Source organism: Chrysemys picta, chromosome 10 (genome assembly GCF_011386835.1).
Source record: "Chrysemys picta bellii isolate R12L10 chromosome 10, ASM1138683v2, whole genome shotgun sequence".
NCBI lineage: Eukaryota > Metazoa > Chordata > Testudines > Emydidae > Chrysemys > Chrysemys picta.
Genome location: NC_088800.1, coordinates 73,363,832 through 73,385,003, shown reverse-complemented (window position 1 = coordinate 73,385,003; position 21,172 = coordinate 73,363,832). Strand labels below are relative to the sequence as shown.

Sequence of the window (21,172 nt, the reverse complement as noted above, 5' to 3'; positions counted from 1 at the left end):
CAGGGAGCTGAAGCAAACAGCCGATCCGCACAGGTCACAGAATGTCCGCCCATTCTGTAGTCCTGACTGGAACGTCCAAAGGTCTCTGCTTTGCCTGCTCCTCTTCCAAAGGGCTGGAGTCTCTAGCTGGGTTCTCTCTGTACCTCTCCTGCAAGGCCACATGGAGAAGACAGGAGGCACTGCATGGGTCCTAGTACCCCTAGAAGGTGTGTGGGGTCTCCTCTGCACTGTTCTGGGGCCAAGGGGGCATTGGGAGGAAGAAAGGGGCCTGGCTGGACCCCATATTTTACCCCCACCCCTCCCAAATGCAGCAGTTCCTGCTTTGGCTGCTTCTGTTCCTACCAGTTGGAGTCTAAAAAGAGTCCTGCTCAGCATTTGTAAACCAAAAGACAGGGCCTTGAGGTGTTAACACTTGGGGTATTCTGGAGAGTTCTGTGCAGCCAACCCTACAGGCTGTCATAAAAGGATTTCTCAGCATGGCCTGCAAAGCCATGTGTCGGGCTCTCTTCCCTTGGGGATGAAGTTAAGCTTTTACCATAAAAGCTCTGCTTTGTATCTGCTGGACAATGCGTAGCCATCTCTGTCTGTCTTTCTCTGGTCTTTTCTATGGCTGTGTGCCGGTTGATAATTTGGGGACTGATGGCTGATTAGGTACTTGTCTGTTTGTCCCCAAGCGCTGGCTGTTTCTTCAGTGACGACGTTAGGGAGCAAATGAATTTGATCGTTCAGAGCGATGCAGACATTTCCTCTGATACCGAGAGCCCACAGATACAGCCAAACCTTGCCGACGCGCCCCTGTCAGGTGCTGCAGCTAGCGTCAATGGTAACAACGTGGGAAGCCAGTCAGCAGAAGCGTGTGCAAACTTGACTGTGGAGCCTCCGGACTCTGCTCCTGAAGAAGCCAGCCCTGCTTCAGACAATGGCGAGAGGGCTGGTCTCGAAAATCCCCAGTCTTCTGCTGACCAGGATCCGCATCCTGCAGAACTGCAGTGGACAAACATTGACTTAAAGGAGGCCCATAAAAAGCCTCTGCTATCCGCCAGCACCTTCCCGGAGACGTCCAGCCTGTCTTCCCTTGGCATGTTCTCAGTTGGAGTCGAAGAACATTATGGAGCTGATGAGCATCCGTTGTGGGCCTGGGTGTGTGGGGGAGGCTGCCTGGTGGATTCACACAGCTCGCTGAAATGGTTCACTCTTCAGTCAGGTATTGTCAGCTCAGCGTAGCTGGGCCTTGATCCCCACTCACGGCCTAATGATGCTGCCATAATAAGATACCATGCTTTTTTATTTATTTATTTTTTTTAAAGCATGTGCTTATCTCAGAATAATCCCTCCTTCTTCCACCCACTCTCTTATGTAGTATCCTGCATGCCAGTTAGCTGTTACCCTCCCTTCTGGGGTGAAGAGTATTTCCTGTTGTGCGTATCTAGCTGTAAAGCACTTTATGAACATAGTTAGTTACTATTTCTCTGCATGTTTGGCAGAAATGTTACACAGGAAATAATCCAGTTTGTCGGAACTCCACACACCTGTTTAGCTCTCCATTGCGTTGAAACTAGAGCTCAGGATAAAACGGCTCCTGGGTGTGATTGAAAACTCGTGAAAATCAAGTTGTAGAGGGAGCCTGTTTAGAGACAAATAACACAGTGCCCTGCTGGTACCATAGTCCTTGTGATCCAAGGATGAGATGTACACTGTTGTAAGCTTTTCTAATGGCAAGAGGAATTGAAAGGTGGTTTTCTGAATGGGAGCCTAGCCTTGACTCCTGGAGGGATTCGAACAGGGAGGCTTTTGAAAAAAGTGAAATATGGTCAAATTTCCAAATAAGCTGGTTGTCAAATTAATGAGAGTGTGGCATCCCAATACTTAGCCTTGTCTTACTGGTCATCTCAGCTCTGTATCAGAATCTGTAGAGCCTATGGTCATCTCCTAGGACTATATAGGTGCTGCTTTAGTGGAGGGATATACAGAGGAGTTTATGATAAGTCTTTCAATCCATTTTCTATGCACCATTTGCAGTATTCTCACTGGCCTTTTGGTAATGCCACTGGGACTAGTGTGTTCATGCAATAGTGGTGTTAGACCAGAGGTGTTTGCCCCAGTGTTTTTGAAGTGGCAGATTGTGTCTTGAGCATCTAATACGTCACAGAATTGAGTTTAAAGCTCACTTGTTCATCACGTTGGTTCTGCTCTAGGTCTGTTATCCTCTGTGCAGTCTCTTTCCCTGTCTATCAGTCCAGCGCAGACAGCAGCGTGGCGAAAGCAGATTTTCCAGCAGCTCAGTGAGAGGACCAAGCGGGAACTGGAGAACTTTAGACACTATGAACAAGCTATTGAGCAGGTAAGTGAGTCTCTAAGGTGCCACAAGTCCTCCTGTTCTTCTTTTTGTGAAAGTCCTCCTGTTTCTTTCCCTTTAACTCTGATCATGATTTAACATCTGTCAGGATTGGGTATCCGTGATGGTACTGTCCAGTGTATGGCCTGCAGCCTACTGTAATCAAGCATTGTATCCTTGCCCCCGTTCACATTTGTCCATTACCACAGGTAGCTTTTCCCAAGCACTCCAATTGGAAACCCTAGTAGCCATTAAACCTCTGGTACCGCTGCTCTTGTAGAAAAGTTCCAGCTAGTACTATGCAAAAAGAACACTGGCTGGCTGTTGCACTTGTTCCTGAATATGCTGAAATCCCTAATCCAGGACGCCTTTAAATTGTGTTAGATGCATGTGAGTTACTGCACTACACAAATTCAGGGCCTTCTGTTTGCATGAATATCCTTATTACTTGGACTTCAATAAATGAGTGAGCTTGTTCTGTATGAACACCAGGGGGCATAGCACAGCTTCCATAAGTAGTGCTTATAATGTCAAGAACATCTGAATAACCGGATTTCTAGTTAATATTTCCCCTTGATTATCACACAGAATTTCCTTGGGCTCTTCTTAGATTTTATTCAGGATTTTGGCCCCTCCTTTTCTAAGACTTGAGTTATCCAATATCACCTGTTTAAAGTATTAAAATAAAATTAGTTTCAATATAGAACAGTTTGGTGTATGCACTTTCAATCAGTTTTAGTAGATGATTATGTTAAAAGTACTTAAATGCTAGAAACACTGTTTCTAACTCTAACCCCAGTTAGAAACAACCTGCTGTATTTTCCCAAGTCAGAGAATCTCTCTGTGATTTTGAACTCTCTGAAGGGGGCATCTCACTTCCCTGCCATAGAGTTTTGTTAGCCTTCATCTGATCACATTATCTTCTGCTTGTCTCAAAGCAGAAGATAGAAAGAACGAGCAGAAATTTTGGGAGGGAGGAGGTCAAGAAAGCTCTTTGCAGCTCCTTGTAACCTTGTGTTTCTGCCACAGTCTGTCTGGGTGAAAACGGGGACCTTACAGTGGTGGAGAAGCTGGAAGCCTCATAAATGGACAGATGTGCGAGTGGCACTGGAGCAGTTCACTGGGAACGACGGCATGCGAGACAGCATTCTGTTCATCTATTACATGTATCATGAGGAGAAGAAGGTGCATTCGAGTAGTGCACTGCAGTGCTGGTGTCCCATTTGACAAGAGGAAAACCATGGGGATGGGCATTGTGATACAGGGTTTCTCGTCTAGGTCACTACTTCCAATCTGGCCCAGGCCAATAGCAAATGAAGGTCTTTTCTCTCTGGTGGCTATCTCAGGGTCCTGTTAGAAATAATCCCGCTCTCAATGGGCAAGCCACCACCAGGCTGACACCAATTAGCCATCTTGTTGACAGCCCAAAGACTGAATGGTCATGGAGAAAGCGTCTGATGAAGTGGGCATTCACCCACGAAAGCTTATGCTCCAATACGTCTGTTAGTCTTAAAGGTGCCACAGGACCCTCTGTTGCTTTTTATGGAGAAAGAACCAACCTTTGATGCCTAGCAAGGGGGCCCTCTAAGGTAGGGTTGACACACACTGGCAGAATGATGTAGAGGGGGTAGATAGGACCAGTCATCCAGGGCTGTAAATCTAACCCCGTTTCACGAGCACTCCCAAGCAGAATGTTAGTTCTTCTGCCATCCTTACCAGGGACCATTTGTGCAAGGTCTCCCTATTGTGCTGGCAATGGGGGAGGCTTAATGGGACTTTGCCTTGTTCACCAATGCCCTTTGTATTGTGCCAGTACATCCACGTGTTCCTGAACGAAGTCACCATTCTGGTTGAAGTTCTGAATGATGCCAAACACTCCTTTGCTCTCTACACGCCCGAGAGGACAAAGCAGCGGTGGCCAATTCGTCTAGCAGCCGCCACGGAACAAGAAATGCATGACTGGGTAACTCTGCCAACTTTCTAACACAGTCTGGTTACTTCCTTAAACCCTCGTTTGTATAAGGTTTGAGTATCAGGTTTGCAACCTCTGGACTCTTTGGCTATGTCTGCATTAGCAAACAGATTGGGAAGGGATTCCACTGGTGCAACAAAAATTCAGCCCAAGTTTACTTGACATCACAGTGAAAACACCTACAGCTGCAAGTCATCTCTAGGGCTCATGCCAGTGTGACCAGTGGTGCAGCTGACCCCATGATCACTCTTGTGGGATTTTTGTCCCCTCTAAAATCCCCTACTGTGGACATGGCCACAGGAACTGTGGCAGGATTAACTCAGCCCTACCCTTCTTTGGAGGCAGATAAATGGAGTTGTGTGTGATGGGCAGGGCTACAGGAATTCCAATCGTCTTAACTACTAAGGTTTGCTCAGCTCTGTGTAAGATATTCTACTTCTTATAAAGAGCTTAAACCAGTGGGACAAATCTTTCCTTCACTGTTGTGCATTGAGCTGTCTATCCACCTGATTGCGTCTCTATGGCACACAAATGGCTGCATTTCAGCAGTGGTGAGAGGGAAGGAGGGATCCTGAAAGATAAATCATGTTGATAGCAATGAATCTTGACACCTTTGATCTGCCTTTTACAAATCTCCAAGGTGGACTAGCAATGAGGATAACCTCCTTTCACTAGCACTAGATGACCTACGTTAAGCAAAAACCCTTGTTCACACCATGAAATGCACCTCCTCGCTCTTTGTTCCTTCCTTATATCATAGCTGGCTTTGCTGAGCATGTCCTGCTGCGAAAGCAGACGGATTCAAGGCCCTCCCTCCCACCAGGCCATCTGGTCTGTTACCTGCAAAGGAGACGTCTTTGTCAGCGAGCCAAGTCCTGAATTAGAGGCCACACCACACCTGATGCCATGTGACCAAATGTAAGAAGGTTTTAAAGTTCCCCTCACTATTGTGCATTTCAAGCAGCCAGAATTTTCTTTAATTCCATGTCAGAAGTTATGCGGTCTGTTGTGTGGAACGCATTGTGTGCTGTAGATGTCAGCCAAAGACAAAGAGAGACATGGAGTTGCCTTCATTTTCATAAGTGAGATGAAGAAGTTTCCTCAGGCTACATTTTGATGTTCACATGCTCAAGCTGCATGTTATGAGCCAGATCTTGCAAGGTTTCCTGTCTGATTTCATTGGGATGACCTGTAAGACTTGCAGGGTTGGGTGCTAAATTCTCCTACACAAATTAGTGGGTGGCATTTTAGAGTAAATGAAACATTCCATTCATTAGGGCTGAGATTTGAATAGCACCCAAGTGAGGGAATTCTGAATCCCCCATGCAGTGGCAGTAGATGCTCTCTAGTGAGGATAGCAGCTGGGTTTCTATTCAAAGCATGACACTGCAGCCCCGACCACTGTAGTCCAAAAGCAAAGAGGCCCTTAATCTGCCTCAAAATTGGCAGGTTAGGGACCAAGAAGAATTTTTGCTACTATTTGGAAGTGACTTGCACGAAGTGTTTCTGAATTATGAACCCCTAAAAATCCCTTGGGTACGTCAACAGCGCAGCTGGGCAGGGTGATTCCCAGTGTGGGTAGACAGACTGGCACTAGCTCAGCTCCAGCTAGCATGCTAAAAATAGCAGTGTGCCGAGAGATTGCAGCATGGACGGTGGCTCAGGGTAGCTGCTGGAGTCCAAGCCCGCCTGATCCCTTGGGTCAGAGCTCAGGTAGCTAGCAGTGCTGTTCTAGCCTGCTAGCTTGAGCAGAGCTAGCAGGAGTCTATCTACCTGGCTGGGAATCATACCTCCCAGCTGCAGTGTAGACATACCCTCAGAGTCCTAATGGTGGAAGGGAGAGGTGGGTGGGGCTCCTCTGAGGCCATAAAGCTTGCCAGGTTGTTGGTTCCCTTATCTACTCCTGCACACTTCCTGATCTGTAAAAGCAGGTCTTCTTTTCTACTCCCCCAGACTCCCCACTGGCATGTTCCTCTACAGTCCCTTTGCCTTCCCTAGAGACACACACACACCACACCCTGCAGGGCTCCAGGTCCCCAGGAAGGGATTTCCCTCTGCTGTGCACCTCCTCACATCTGCAGACATGGGGGTCCGTCTTGAGTAAGAGGAAAATAAGACTCTGCTCCTGCAGAAGGTGAGGGAATCCCCTCTGGCCTCCTGCCTTTCCCCGGTCCCACATTAGGACCATCAATCCATGTGTATTAAACCAAGGAAATTCCTAGAGGAAAAGCTTCCAGGCGAAGTGACCGCTGAGGGTGAATAGCCACAGCTAACGAGTGAAAATCCCCACCGGTGCATCATAGCTAACCGTTCAAAACAAACGCAGTGGATCAAATTGGGAAATTCAAAGTTAAACTTACACGTAAATGAGGCGTTTTGACAGGCTACAAACTCGCAGCTGAGGTAGCCAAGCTGCCTCCACCCACTGACAGTAGTCCGTCAAAAGGAGCATTCTTAACTGGCATCAATCGCCTTCCCCACCGGTTGGACAGCGGCCCAATGAGCTAGTGACTGAACTGGCCTCCTACCCCCTCTAAGTCAGGGCTGAGGTGCAGGGCAGGGAACACGTGCTGTTACTGACTCCACTATGGAGTTCATGTAAAATGTTCTCTCTCTCCCTGCAGGTTTTGGCGTCAGATTGGAGGGCATCTCCGCCTGATAGAGTGTAATAGCCATGGCATAGTATGGGGCATAGGTTACGATCACACGGCCTGGGTTTATACTGGAGGATACGGAGGCGGCTTCATTCAAGGTAATGACACACATTTATTCTACATTCCCTGGGCAACCTCCTACGTGATACCAGCAGAACAAAAAATTTCAATCCCCCATCTTTGTATTGTGTCTAGTCTGTAGAATGAGGTGATGGGCATATCCCGTCTCTGCAAGGGAAGCAAGCTGTGCATCTTAGCTTTGTATCTTTGGCTTAAAAATGAGTAATAAAAAGTGCAGAAATGTGCTACCTGGCAAAATTTTAAACTATAGCAACTTTCTTCTTTAACATTTAACTTTGCTTTTAATCCGAGTGATTTATTGCCTGCAGGATTGGCCAGCAGTGCCGATAATATTTACATGCAATCAGATGTGAAATGTGTTTATATCTATGAGAACCAGCGGTGGAATCCAGTCACAGGATATAGTAACAGGCAAGTGTGTGTGTTTATAATGGTCAAGGGAACTGTCAGGGTATTTTTAAACTTTTATTTCACGTGCTGTCTCTAACATTTAGTGTTAAATTGAGATGGAAGGCGCATGGGCTTTGAGAGGCTAGATTTGTCAATATTCATTAAGGGATGCCTTTGTAGTCTCAGTCCTGCAACGTGTTGCACACCAGCACACCCCTGGGAAGGCACAAAACCTACCTGCAAGCAATGCATTGCAGGATTAAGGTCATAGATCGTAAGCTCTTCAAGTCAGGAACCATGTCTTCCTGGGTGTTACGGAGTGCTAAGCACAACGGGTCCCTGATCCTGAGTGGGGCTGCTGGATGCTGCATTTAATAACAATATTTAATAATCATCTAAAGACATTGGGGTCTAGTGAAATGGAAGTCAATAAATCTCTTGTTGGTGGGTAGGAAAGGTTTTTCCACCAACCTTTGAAAAGCGGCAGAATTCTCAAGATTCACCCTCCTGGTTTTTAAATGCAAAATAGTCAGTTTTTTGAGATCTTTGATCAGTGTTTGGCAGGCAACTGAGCTGCAGAGCAAACCTGTTTCATTTCAGTCCCTTCTTCAAGAGAGTCTAGTGATTGAAGACAGTGTTGTGTGTGTGTGTGTGTGTGGACGTGGGAAGTGCTAGGCAGAGGTGAAGAGCTTTATCTTTTATCCTTCTCTTACTGTCGCTTATTCTTTATTCCTTGTACTTGTGTTGCAGAGGGCTGCCCACAGACAGGTACATGTGGAGTGACGCGTCTGGCTTACAAGAATGTACAAAAGTTAACACAAAGCCTCCATCCCCGCAGTGGTCTTGGGTAAATTTTGTCTTGAAATTATTATTTTTTTCTATTTTTTATTTTAAAATAATAACGGATGACCTAGTTGCTTGGGCACAGAACGGAGGTGTCAGAAGACCTGGATTCCATTCCTGGCTCTACCACTGACCTGCTGTGTCACTTTAACCTCAGGTTTCCTCATCGGTACAACGGAGATGATCTTCCCTACATCCTAGGGATGCTGAGAGGATTGATTGTGTCCCTCCCCCCGCGCCCAACCCAATTCCTCTTTGGTTCCTTTGTGAATCCCACCCTGAATGTTTTAAAGTCCTTGGGGACCCAAGATGGAAGGTGTTCTCAACAGGCAAAGTTGTAATATAAATATTATCAGATCATTCCATACAAGCAATTACAATACAAAGGGTGCAGAAGAAGAGGTGAAAGGTGATCTCCCGGCTGTGCTTTCCTTTCTGTTGTGCTCCTGTTCATATTATCCTTCTGACTCTAGGTGTCTGACTGGTATATTGATTTTAACATTTCCGGTGGAACTGATCGGGAAGGCTGGCAGTATGCAGCGGACTTTCCAGCGTAAGGAGTTACCTTCTTGTACCTAATAAACTTGGCATGGCCCTGCCATGCCAACACCTGATTGGCTACAACCACACTGCAAGCAATTATTAAACCTAGTTGATTTGCTCTTCAGCTTTTCTTTAATGGTGGCATCTGTGCCTTGATTTCCCCTTTTGCAAAATGAGGGTGAGAGAGCTGCTGACAATCAGTGTTGAGTACTTCATCGATTTGAAGTATTACTGGCCATGGTATTTGGGGAGGAGGGGTGAAATATAAGTCCCACACAGCAAAAAAAGGGCTTGCCAGTATTCTAAAGCGGCCAGGGGGTGTCCAGGGTACATAGTTATTTTCAATTGCAAGCCTATGCCTGGTATCCTCACAACACTATGTGGTGTGAGGGGGAGCTTTTTACAGAACAGTTGCATGGAAAACAACGCTGGGCTGAAGCAGAGTTAGCGCTGACAGGCTGTTGCTGAAATGTGAGGTATTTCCAAGTCCTCTCAAACTTGCATTAAACCACGTATCTTTGGCAGATCCTACCATGGCCACAAGACGATGAAGGATTTCGTACGGCGAAGACGCTGGGCCAGGTAAGGGATTAAGTTAGGGATATAAAGTTTAGAATTCAGACATGCTCCTTTCTTAAGAGCAAGCTGTTTAGTCCCTTAAATATCTCTCCGTTAACAAAGGGCAACAGCACTGAAACCGGCACTGAAGAACCCATCTCCAGCAGGGCAGCCCTTGGCTTTAGCAACCACTTACATTGCATTTTTCACTCCCAGCCTTTGCACACAAGTGTCCCAACGTTTCCATTGTGACTGTGTGAGATCTTTAGGTAAAAGCCCTCTGGTCACAGTTCATATCGAGGATCCTGTCACAGGACAGATCGCCCCAAGTATCCCCTCGTGGACTGCAGTTCTACAGGCAGCCTGCCTCAGTATCCCCCTTCAAGGGGCTTCTTCAAAAACTCAAACCCTTGTGTCCATTCATAGCCCTTTTCGGGTTCTGGTTTATTATATAAACAAAAAATTCAAAATAAAGCTCTTGTGAGCCATTTATCATGCTCGGGCCTTCCCTACCATAGTCTCACTTCTTTCACCCAGCAGCCTCTGTACTCTAGTCTCCCTGAACATCCTTCACTTACTGCTGCTCGTTACAGGGGACTCAGCTAAACCCCGTTCAGATGTGCCTTAGTAACTAGGGTTGGCTGGGCCTATGCCTCTAACCCTTAAAGGGGCAGACCACCCTTTTATAGCTCCCTCTATAAATGGTGGTTAAATGATTAGGAGATGTTGTTAAAGAGTCCGGCAAGCCAGTAGGTTGCTTGTAACCATTTATAACACATGCCTCTTATGCTTAGATTGCAGGCCCTTAGGGCAATGACTGTCTTTTTGTTCTGTGTTTGTACAGCACCTAGCACAACGGTCTATGACTGGGGCTCCTAGGTGCTACAGTACACATAGGGCTTTAACCCTCTTATAGATGGAGTCCTAATATAACTCTGACCAGCATCACCTAGTTACTAGGCAACTGATGACTTCCCAGCTAGGCTTTACTGTAATTGGATGGAACCAGAAAAGACCAAACCATCCCTGTATCGTGCCTTGAGCAGGAAGCCCCCTGCACCCTGCTCTTTCTCTAGGGAACCTGGGGCAATTCTGAATCACTCTAGTTTTCCTCCTGCACTTTCTTGTGCTAAGCTATCCAACACCCGCGCTAATGAGGCGCTACGAGCCTACAAATTAAAGACTTCGATGTTTGGTGCTTGTTTTGTGGCTGCAGAGCCAACGTTTTAGGCTTCGAGCATCTCTTCCTCCCGCTCAGCGAGGCCCTGGGGCCACAAACCGTTCTGCTGTATGTCCTGTAACAAATTGAATCCAAATGAATTAAGTGCTGATGCCAAATATAACAACTGACGCAAGTTGAGAAAAGCCTTGAGCCCAAACGTTCCCGACTTTCAGTTGCACAAATTAAAATTGAAAACAAATAGGGGATTGCTTAGGGCTAGATCCTGGATTTATGGGTTGGAGGAGAGAAATTCCCTGTGTTCTCGGGCTGGGTGCAGGTAGACATTCTGCCTGTGGAGTCTAATGCATCCTCCCTAATTGCAGTGCTACTTATTTCTCTATGGACACTAGAGCAATGTAGCTTTCTGTAATGGCCCCATTACGAGAGAACCTTTTTCTGTACTGCTTTATTGGAAGGCTGCCAACTCTTAGCCAACAAACATGCCTCCCTCCCTCCCTCGGGATGCTCCGTGTTCTCTTCAGACAGTCCCCCTCCTGAATCAAGTCCAGATGTCACTCCCATTGCCAGTACAGAGTAGGGAATGGACCAGCTACAGAGTTCTGCTCTCAGCAATGGATTCCCCCACGAACATGATGGAATGCTCTTCTTTATCCTGAAGTTCTAGGCTAGGTTTAGACCGGTAGGAAGCAAAGTGGAGCACAGCACAGACTTCTAAGAGGGCCTGTTTTTTCTTTATTAAGTTGCTCTTGAAAAAGAAACCCTGATAAACGTTATCCTATGTCTAGTGCTTCAGAACTCAACCTGGAAACACAAACCTGGTTGGTGTCAGCCCACTCTCAAACTGAAAATATTAGTTGCAGGGTATCTCTGGTTTCCATAGTACCCATTTAATGAAAGGATTTGGGGCCTTCCCCCGCCCCTACGTTTGAGTTATTCTGTCAGCATGGGCACAGACTCACTCACAGGAAGTGCGTGCTCCTAAAGGGTTGTGGGGTTTTTCTCTTTAGAAAATGTAAAATAATCACCAACGGACCCTGGCTGGAAGTGCCTCCCATCACCCTCTGGGACATCGCCATAATCCCTAGTTCGGCGGCAGACAAAGAAGAATCGATAGCACTCTGGGCAGTTAGCGACAAGGGAGATGTGCTGTGCAGACTCGGAGTAACGCAGCAAAATCCAGCTGTAAGACTTTCTCCTTACTGCCTCTCTCATACAAGTGTCATTTAAAGTGCATGTGTGCACATGTACATACTGTGCCCCCTCAAATCACTGGTTTTGTCTCTCGTGTAAACCCCCATTAGTCCCTCAGCCTTCTTTTCCTGCTCCACCCCCCCGAGGCAGTATACTCATGCTGCCTCCTGTGCTTGACACAGGATATCTCCATTAATTATTATTATTATTAGGAGAGCTATCTCCTAGAACTGGAAGGGACCTTGAAAGGTCATTGAGTCCAGCCCCCTGCCTTCACTAGCAGGACCAAATACTGATTTTGCCCCAGATCCCTAAGTGGCCCCCTCAAGGATTGAACTCACAACCCTGGGTTTAGCAGGGTTTAGCAAGGCCAATGCTCAAACCGCTGAGCTATCCCTCCCCCTATGTCTCCCTAACACCTCTTTCCTCCACTTCTCCTTCAGTCACTGAGGGGTCTGCTCCTTCTCCTCAAATTATTGGTAGCATGCCCATCTGACTTAGATATTAAGCTGCTCAGGGCAGGAACCTGGCCAAGCTATAGCCCCCATATAGAGCCCACTGAAGTCAATGGGAGCCTTTCCATTAACTTCAGTGGGCTTTGTATTGGGCTGTGTGTTTTTTATAAGGAGCCATGCACATCTGTCGTGCCTAGTATACTTAATACTAGGTTCACATTTACCTACAGACTATAATAGAGATTGCAAAACAGTAACCTCCATCCACTAATGTACTTATGCATGTGAATCATCCTTGTAATAGCAGCTGCCTCCCAAGTGTCCCCTCCTGGCCAGGGGTACCTCAGTTTCCCTCTTTTTCAGGGCACCTTAATAAACTCCACAGACAGGCTAGTGCTGGAGATGTGGATTAGCCTCTAGCCACCTCACAAACAAACTTAACCCTTCTGGGGCGTAACAAAAAAACAACTAAGTCGTCCCAGCAAACAAAAAGATAGAAGAACCTTTTCTTCAGCCTACCCCTGGGCTGTGTTTCCAGCCCCTTTCGAGCTACCGTTGAGTCTTTCCCCTGCTCTGGTATAGAAAAACACAGCCTCTAGCCTGATTTCCCCTGGAGTAATGTTCTCCTGCAGCCTCTCTGGTTCAGTGCCTTCCCTGCACAGAGCAGTCAGCCTGACCAGTCCCTGTGGTTCTGCTCCCAGGCTAATCTCTGCCCCTTAATAAGGCCCAGGAGTCCATTAAAGCATCAGTTGAGTCCCTGAACCAGACCTCCCCTCTGGCTCTATAGCAAGGCCAGCTGCCCTCTATTAGGCCTGATTGTGAGGCTCTTAATGGGGAGCAGGTGGGCTGGACCAGCACCCTCTTAGGCTATATCTGGGCTGCACCCCATTGGAGGCAGCATGTAGGATAGGTGTAGCTATAGACAACAGTGAAAAGCAGGCTGTGTCCCCAGTGCAGCATGTAGCTATAGATGACAGAGAAAAGCTCTGGCAAGGGGGAAGCTATGGGGAAAGGGTCTGGCAGCAGGGAGGACATAGGACCCCACCCCTGACACTAAAAATAGCAGCATAGATGTGGGAAGCACTGCTTGGGTGTGTAGAGAGCCATGTGGGGTACATAGCCTAAGGTTCTGGTGTGCTTTTATTCCCCTAAGCTATTCATGCCTGAGCAGGGGATGGAGGGTGCCATGTATGTACCCCACATGCTGCCGTAGGAAGTGTGCAGTATAGACATACCCTTAAAGGGCCCAATCCACCCTCTGATACTCCCTTTGACTTCAGAAGGATGCTTGCATGTCTAAATGTGTAAGTGTTTTACAGGATTGGGGCCAAGTGTGCACAATTTTTGCACAAGTCATATCTAGAGCTTATAGAAATGTTTCCCTTTTTTTTTTTAATATACATTTAAATGTAGACATCTCGAAACTTTGGAAAAACCTGTATTAAAAAAATTTTGAAAAAATTGTTCACTAATATGTTTCCTGTTTTTTCTACCAGTTCTATTTCAGGAGTTGTACTGTTAGGTACACCTAAAGGCATAATGCGCTTATAGAAAAGTCCCATAGAATTGAACGGAAGATTACATCCCTGCTCTAGCATAATCTAAACAAACCAGGGAAAGGGCCTTTGTCTGTTAAGTTATATAGGGTTCTATAAAAATTACTCTTCAGAACCAGTTGCATTCTGTAGGATTTTTCCCGTCAGGTACTGATCAGCCAGCAGGCGCGCTGTGTCATTCAGTTCTGCAACAGGTGCGAGTTTCTCAAGCTGCTATTTGTCATTCACTAGGGAACATCATGGCTTCACGTGGGAACGGATCAGCCCTTCATGTCGGTCTCGATTGGGGCATTCCACCAAGTCTGGGCTGTTGCCAGAGATGGTTCTACCTTCTACCGGGGTTCAGTGTCTCCAAAAAAACCTGCAGGTGAGTGCTGGGGAACAGAGCAGGTCTTCTCGCAGCAAGGATGTAGTGAGCTGAACAAGCACAGGACAGAGACATTTCAATGTCACCACTGCAAAGAGTGTGAGGCTGATGCAAAGTAAACAGCCTCCTCCTCACTTATATTAACATGCGTTCGGATGCTTTTAAAAGTTAGTTAATGTTTGCAAGACCTTGAGATGAGTTTCTTTTTGTTAGCAATGTATCTGGGTAACTTCTTGGAAGCCCAAGAGAAGTTTTACCAGCCTTGCCCACAAGAAAATGCCATTTCACACGGGTCAGCAACATTCCTCCTTAAATTCTCCAGGCCAAACTGTCTTGAGAAGGTCAGGGTAGAAACCATCTAGCATTAAACACACCTCAATATGGAAAATACTGAGTTGGGAAAGGAGATGGAAAATATTGCTTTATATGAAGTGGGTTCCCACTCTTTACTTTAACCATTCTATGCCTCAGTTTCCCCATCTATAAAATGAGGATAATGATACTGACCTCCTTTGAAATCTACCAATGAAAAGTGCTATATAAGAGCTAGGTATTCTCACTGTGTGTAATTCAAATGGAGAGGATTAGTGCTTTGGGTGTGCTTGACTTTGAGACCAGCACTTTTCATGTCAGCGGGTCATGTTATTGTATAGACAGAAGGGCTGGAAGGCTTCTTGGTTCCCTCTGCTGTGAGTCACCATGCCTTGTGTAGCTAGGTATTTCTAATGCTCCTACCCCCATGGTGTCTGAACACACAGCTTTCTTTGGCCTATTACAATACTCTCGTTACTGCTGTTTTCTCAATGCCTCGTTCATTTATTTCCAACTTTCAGGAGACTGTTGGTACCATATTCCTTCACCTCCAAAACAAAAGTTAAAACAAGTCTCAGTAGGACGGACATCTATGTTGGCGGTGGATAAAAATGGTGAGTTTTAAATGACAAGGCCTCAGAAATGAACCAGAGATCTGACTGCTTTAAAACAAGATTCTGGGCCCCCTCCTCCACCAGTGTAAATTGGCATTGCTCCATTGAAGTTAGTGGAGCTATGTTGGTCTACACCGCCTGAGCATCTGTTCCTCTGTGTGTTTAGAGGGAATAGCTTGGCCTTGGCACAGTGATGGACTGGGTGAGGTAATCACTGCCTGACTCCTAGGATTGTATTGGACGTAGCTATTGCCATAGAGAATATGGACACAGCATCTGTAACTTTTTTTTAATATTCGTTGGATTGTCACAAAGAAGAAAATTACATCTCTCACTGCACCTGAGGAGATTTGCCGGAAACCCAAAAGCAGGCAAATCTGCAGGAAGAATGCCTTGCAGTGAACCATGCCCATCATCCATAGCAAACAAACTGGTGCATCATCATTAGATAAAATTTAAAGGGTCCTTTCACAAAAGAAACAAGCCTTTAACTCTGCAGTGTCCTGTCTGAGAGAACTCCTTTTCCATGTTGCATTATTTCTAGAACATCCATGGTGTGCATGGATCTTTGTAAATCTATAATGCATGGTCCTTTCCCCAAGGAGCTTTACAAATTAGGGAGTGCACCATTATTCAGGAAGGTCAAAATAGGGTAAATAGAGAATATTAAGTTCCACACACTAGTGAAAAGTGTAACAGGATTCCATAGAAGATAAGGAAGCATTAACTGCTGATCTCTTATGAGGTTTAATTAAACAGGGCAGAGTTCATGGCTTTAATGCAGTGGGCTCATCCTACACGAGCAGAACTCCCGAACTCTGTCTAAAAGACCATCCTTCCCTTCATAGGATTTAATTGATCTATTTATAGGTAATCTCTGGTACCGTCAGGGAATCACACCAAGCTACCCTCAAGGATCCAGTTGGGACCATGTTTCAAATAATATCCGTAAAGTTTCTGTGGGACCCCTGGATCAGGTATGTGTTTAACTTTGCATTTCACTAGTTACGAATGACCTAGTTAAATCATCAGTAAACACTGGTTTCTGCTCCTGTTTCCCTCATAAGACAGTGATTCACATGCTGGCATCCTGACAACCTGAAAATTAACTCTGTGAAATGGTAACACAGACTCCTGCTGTCCCACTGAAACTATGCAAACAGCATGTATTGTAAACGTTCCTTGTTAAATCTCAGTGGGAATGTTTTCACTGCTAATCTGCATGCCTGGGTCTCATTTGTGCAGGGATGTTTGGGTTTCTCTTTGCCCAAATTGGAGCTGTTTTGCTCCAAGCAAGGTCACTGCATCCAGTCATTGGAACTGTTTGTGTGATTGAACTGGGTACTGTCATGGTTTTCATTTAGGGGAAGAGAGCAATGTGTGAAACCATTTTACACACACTCTCTCTCTCTCTCTCTTTTTAAGGTTTGGGTGATAGCTGACAAAGTGCAGGGAAGTCACAGCCTAAGTTGCGGGACAGTCTGTCATCGAACAGGAGTCCAACCATTGGAACCAAAAGGGCTCTCATGGGACTACGGCATTGGGGTGAGTGCTGGGGGCACAGAATTGCTCAGTTATAGGTGGTTGGGCACTGTCTATAGAGGAAGATACACTCCTTGTCTCAGCAGGCTCCTTCAAAATTTTGGATAGCTGCTCATCTCCTTGTGGAAGGCAGGAAACTGGTCTTGTACCCTGTACTCTGAAATGGGAGCATTCCTTGTCTTGACTATGGAGACATTTCCATGTCAAGTGATAGTGTCTTCAGATGTATGTCTTTTTTTTTAAATTAATGAAGTATGTTATGCAATTACTGTATAGAACAGTGCATCATTTACATTATACTAATCTTTAAACTAGTGTTAGTTTTTAGTTTGAGAGCTTTGGACACAAAATTAAACTCTTTAATGAAGACTTCAGTGACACTGTTAAAATATGTAGTTAACTGATTAGCCAAATGAAATATAATACAGCAGTTAACATGGCAGCATTTTAAAAAGTAAAGCTTCTCCGTGGTCTGTGCATGATTATCCTCCATTGTCATGAGGCTGCACTACTCTCTGCTGCAGTGTTTGAAGTGCAGATATTTAAACCGTCTCGCTGAAATCCTAGCCCCTTTGAAGTCGATGGCAAAATTCCGACTTCAGTGCGGACAGGATTTCACCCAATCCCCATTATGCAGAATACTAAATCCTTGTCCGGGCCTGCTCCTTTCCTTGAGCATGCGTCTTATCCATTTTAGATGCTCTAACCAGAGTATCCAGGAGATGGGAGTCATGGGGATTTGAGCCCCTGCAGTATGTGGACCAGGCAGGTATGCACCCAGCTCCCTCTGGGAGTTGCACATACTAGGAGGTCAGGGTTTTATAAGGAGTCCTTTTTCTGAGCTGACGTAGGGGGGAATTAACCCCCTGGCAGGGAATTAAGAATAAATAGCATAAAAACCTTCCTGTAAACAAAGCTCTGAATCAAATTGTGATGTTTCTTTTCAATATATTAAAATCTCATGTAGGGTGGATGGGAGCACATTACAGTCAGAGGAAATGCAACTGAAGCTCCTAAGGCTGCTTTACATGAGACCTCTGAAGAGCATTCAGCAAACCCAGTGGATCTAGAAGATGGGGAGAATGGAGGAAAAGGAAACGGAAACCATTCTAAAACCACCTTGATGGTTAACGAAGGGCAAGAACTAGACAGAAACACCGTTAATTGTTAGTATTTGCTGTTCTCTGTACACTGGCTGCTGCTTGTTTCCCAAGCAATTTAAAGAAAAACAAACTGTAGGACACATCAAACTCAACCCATTTCTGCTCAGAAAAAAAGGCCGCCTGATAAAACTAATGCATTTTATAGAACTGGAATTTGCAATATGGGCATTTTAATCTTTAATTTATTCTTATACTGCTAAGTTAATAGACTGACTTGATAGAACTGACACAGTTTTGACAAGAGAGACAAGGTGCTGTTTGGAGCCGCAGGAATAGCCCTGACCCCTATTTAAAGCTGCTACACAAACTGTGTGACTGTGACTATCTTTACAGACTCATTTATTTTTCTGTAGAAGTCTTTAATTCCCTTCCCTACATCCCTTAACACTCACTCATCTTATACACCACTCTCCAGTTTTAGTATTGCTCATCTTTGGGCAGGGAGGAGGATTTTAAAAATTGTATCAATATATAGTTGATTACTGTACAGAGAGCTCTAGTCACTGCACTAGTGTAAAATCTAGGGGCTTGACCCTGCAAACACTTATGTACATGCTTAACTTTGCTCACGTGAGTCAGCCCATTGACTTCAAAGCTACCCTCGCATTGAGCGGGGATTACTTGCATCAATAATATTCCATGTGAGTACAAGTGTTTGTGTGCAGGACTTGAGCGGAGGGACTACACATTACTAAGGGCCAATTTCTGGTACCCATTCTCATGCTGAGTAGTATCTTATTTCACAAGTGCTTCCATTGGCGTCAGCGGAACTCTTGTGGAAGAGAGTCCTAATCTCTCAGTAGGGGTAGCAGCATCTGCTTCTACATGTATCAGATATGAGGTGGAAAAATCATCTTTTTAGCCTCACGTTCAGCTCGTCCTCCAACGGCTCACAACTCCTGCTTTGTCCAAGTCTCTCGAGCAAGAGACTGGAAAAAGTTCTGTGCCTAATTCCGGCTTCATAGTGGTAGAGAGCTACAGTCACTCCAGTGAAGTCAGAGTAGACTAGCATGCACTCAGAATGGGGCTTTGCTGTTAGTTTGTACTAAGTGATCTGTGCTGAATATATTTCTGGCTCTTCTCCTAGTGAGTTAACACCTTAGTGTACATTATTCCTCAACAGAGAAGATCTAGTTCTGTCCTGCTTTAAAATTGTAGTTAATCCTAGATTCTCCTCTGAACGTCTCTTATTTTAAGGCCCAATGCTGCGTGGTGCCAATCACCTCCTGCAAGGTTCGTTCAACTCCTGTTGGTTTCAGGAGGGCACTCCACACCTTACGGGAGCAGGCTTTATCCATTGTAGCTTAGAGAGGTTTTCACTGAGGGACTAATCTTGCACACTTCGATTTGATGGGAATGTTAAGAGCAGGCTCACACCCCGAGTTTCTTAATGGTAGCACTGCAAGTTTACATTCTTTTTCCCTATCTTGTGTGTGATTGTATATGGAGGTATTTTTATATAAATTGAATAGCAGTGTGGCATGGTTTCACGTACTGTATTTGTAGAAGTAACTATTGCCTGTATTTAATATATATATATATTTGATATTTTAATGCCAAGACACTGTTTATGTCCAAATGTGAAAAAGATTCTTAAAGATGCTACTGTCTAACCTATTGAACTTTCCAATATGTGATTATAGTTTTTTATTGATTTTTACATCTGTGGTGTTCCAGGTGTCATAGTGACATTATTTGCATTCATCCCTATAAATACTAGGTTACACACACTTCTATAAGTTACACAGCAATTGTTCCAAATAAGCATCATTAATAGCTTTACCACGTATACTCTTAGATTATGTGTTAGGCTTGCTTTTTCTCTGCACTATGTCAGAAGGTCAACTTATATTTTCCTTTTGAATATCCAATGTTTACATCGCCAACGCAAGAGTTACATATTATACTAACTGAGTCAATAAAATATAGGCTCATGTAATCATGAATTTTCTCCTTTTTTTCCCCCGGCACGGCCAACCCCATTTTGTCTGTTGTACAACAAAAAGCTGTTTAAGGGAACATATGCAAAATATAAAATCTATATTTGAGCACCAAATCTCTGCCCACTGAAAGTCGTCTTAAAGTAGAAAGTGACAGATGGAATTAAAATGTACATCAGCCCCAGAACTGTGGGATAACATTACTGAAATTAATTGAAGGTTGAAATGGATTTTGAAAAATAAAGTTCAACTGTCAGAAAAAAGGCTCCTGTTGTGAAATCCCCTTGAATTTGTCCAAGAGAAACTCTTGTCACTAGCTACTATTTTGAAACTAGGGGTAGCTACTTGCCTTAAGCTACAATGCGAACACTACTGGAAGAAATAAAATACCCTAGCAGTTTTGTTCAGTGAGAAGCAGGTCATAGCTGACAGCAGGGCAGTATTTACTGAGGGAAGGCATACCCTTCATATCTGATCTCTGTACCACTAGCTACCTGATACTGCATTTACTGTTAAAGGTTATGCAGTATTGCCAAATGCTTTAATAACTTGTAATAATGCCCCTTTATTTACGCTAAGATTTGAATCCAGACACTGATACGCTGTCTTGGCAGCTAAAATGCTGTCTGTCCCACTCCATAAAAAAAGTCCTACAGAGAAGGATTTTAAAGTACACAGAATACTGCTGTGGGAATCTCTATTGTAAGGTACTGGTCACTGAAGAGCTTAAAAACCCCTGCAAGATTTATTAGACCCCCTTAGTGTCTGTCACTCACTATTACTTCTCTCACTTTCATTACTGTGCCTAGACAGATTCAGCAAAGCACTTAAACACACACGTAAGTGCTTTGCTGAATCGGGGCCTATATAAACAGTCAAGAGAGCTTTTAAGAAATGGGACCAGGATCCACCACAACTAAACTGTCTGTAAATCTAGGCATAGCAAGAAAACTAGAGAGCCACATACATAGCATCACCCTTTGTTGTCTTCCATAGCCTGGCTAGTACACTGAGTTATCTCTCCAGACCAGAACCCCAGGAACTAAGGTAACTCCACCCATTTAAAGTGCCTTTTACATGACATCTGAACTTGAATTTGTAAGTTGGTGCTTGCATAACTCTTCCCTTGTGTGTTTAAGGGGGATTAGACTCTGTTAGTGGTCCAAATTAAATTATTTTGAGGTTCTAAGAGAACATTAAAGGCAGCTTTGTTCCTGCTAAAGTGCTGTTTAGCAATGTGGGGCCCGGTCTCTGTAAGAGATGCAGAGAATATTTCAGAAGTGTATGGAGAGTCACTACTGAAGAAGTAGCAGCAGCAATGTTTGAAAGGTAGGAAGTTGGGTCCATTTCTCCCCGGGCCACAAAGAATCCTACCAGAGGGGACTCACCAAAAAAAGCTGCCCAGAGACCTCCTTGGTGAGTTCCCCCTGATGATTGTGGGAGGCTCTGAGCCTGTGCCTCAGTGGTTCTGGC

General features: G+C 44.9%; 1 protein-coding gene across 3 annotated transcripts in view; it reads left to right on the top strand.

The window, feature by feature from the left end:
• Window positions 1-19,698, top strand: part of TECPR1 (tectonin beta-propeller repeat containing 1) — a 39,254-nt gene extending 19,556 nt beyond the window's left edge. For 2 of the 3 annotated variants that reach the window (XM_008164649.4, XM_042853184.2), the window contains 16 exons: window positions 675-1,204; window positions 2,196-2,341; window positions 3,365-3,520; window positions 4,149-4,298; window positions 5,068-5,225; window positions 6,932-7,059; window positions 7,351-7,453; window positions 8,183-8,279; window positions 8,749-8,828; window positions 9,344-9,400; window positions 11,567-11,741; window positions 13,993-14,128; window positions 14,962-15,054; window positions 15,925-16,031; window positions 16,480-16,599; window positions 17,564-19,698. In XM_008164649.4, the coding sequence (XP_008162871.2) occupies window positions 675-1,204; window positions 2,196-2,341; window positions 3,365-3,520; window positions 4,149-4,298; window positions 5,068-5,225; window positions 6,932-7,059; window positions 7,351-7,453; window positions 8,183-8,279; window positions 8,749-8,828; window positions 9,344-9,400; window positions 11,567-11,741; window positions 13,993-14,128; window positions 14,962-15,054; window positions 15,925-16,031; window positions 16,480-16,599; window positions 17,564-17,767 (2,440 nt within the window). In that variant the 3' untranslated portion in view covers window positions 17,768-19,698. The remainder of the gene's footprint in view (window positions 1-674; window positions 1,205-2,195; window positions 2,342-3,364; window positions 3,521-4,148; window positions 4,299-5,067; window positions 5,226-6,931; window positions 7,060-7,350; window positions 7,454-8,182; window positions 8,280-8,748; window positions 8,829-9,343; window positions 9,401-11,566; window positions 11,742-13,992; window positions 14,129-14,961; window positions 15,055-15,924; window positions 16,032-16,479; window positions 16,600-17,563) is intronic. The other variant, XR_010591189.1, reaches the window with a different exon arrangement.
• The last annotated feature ends 1,474 nt before the right edge of the window (window positions 19,699-21,172 follow it).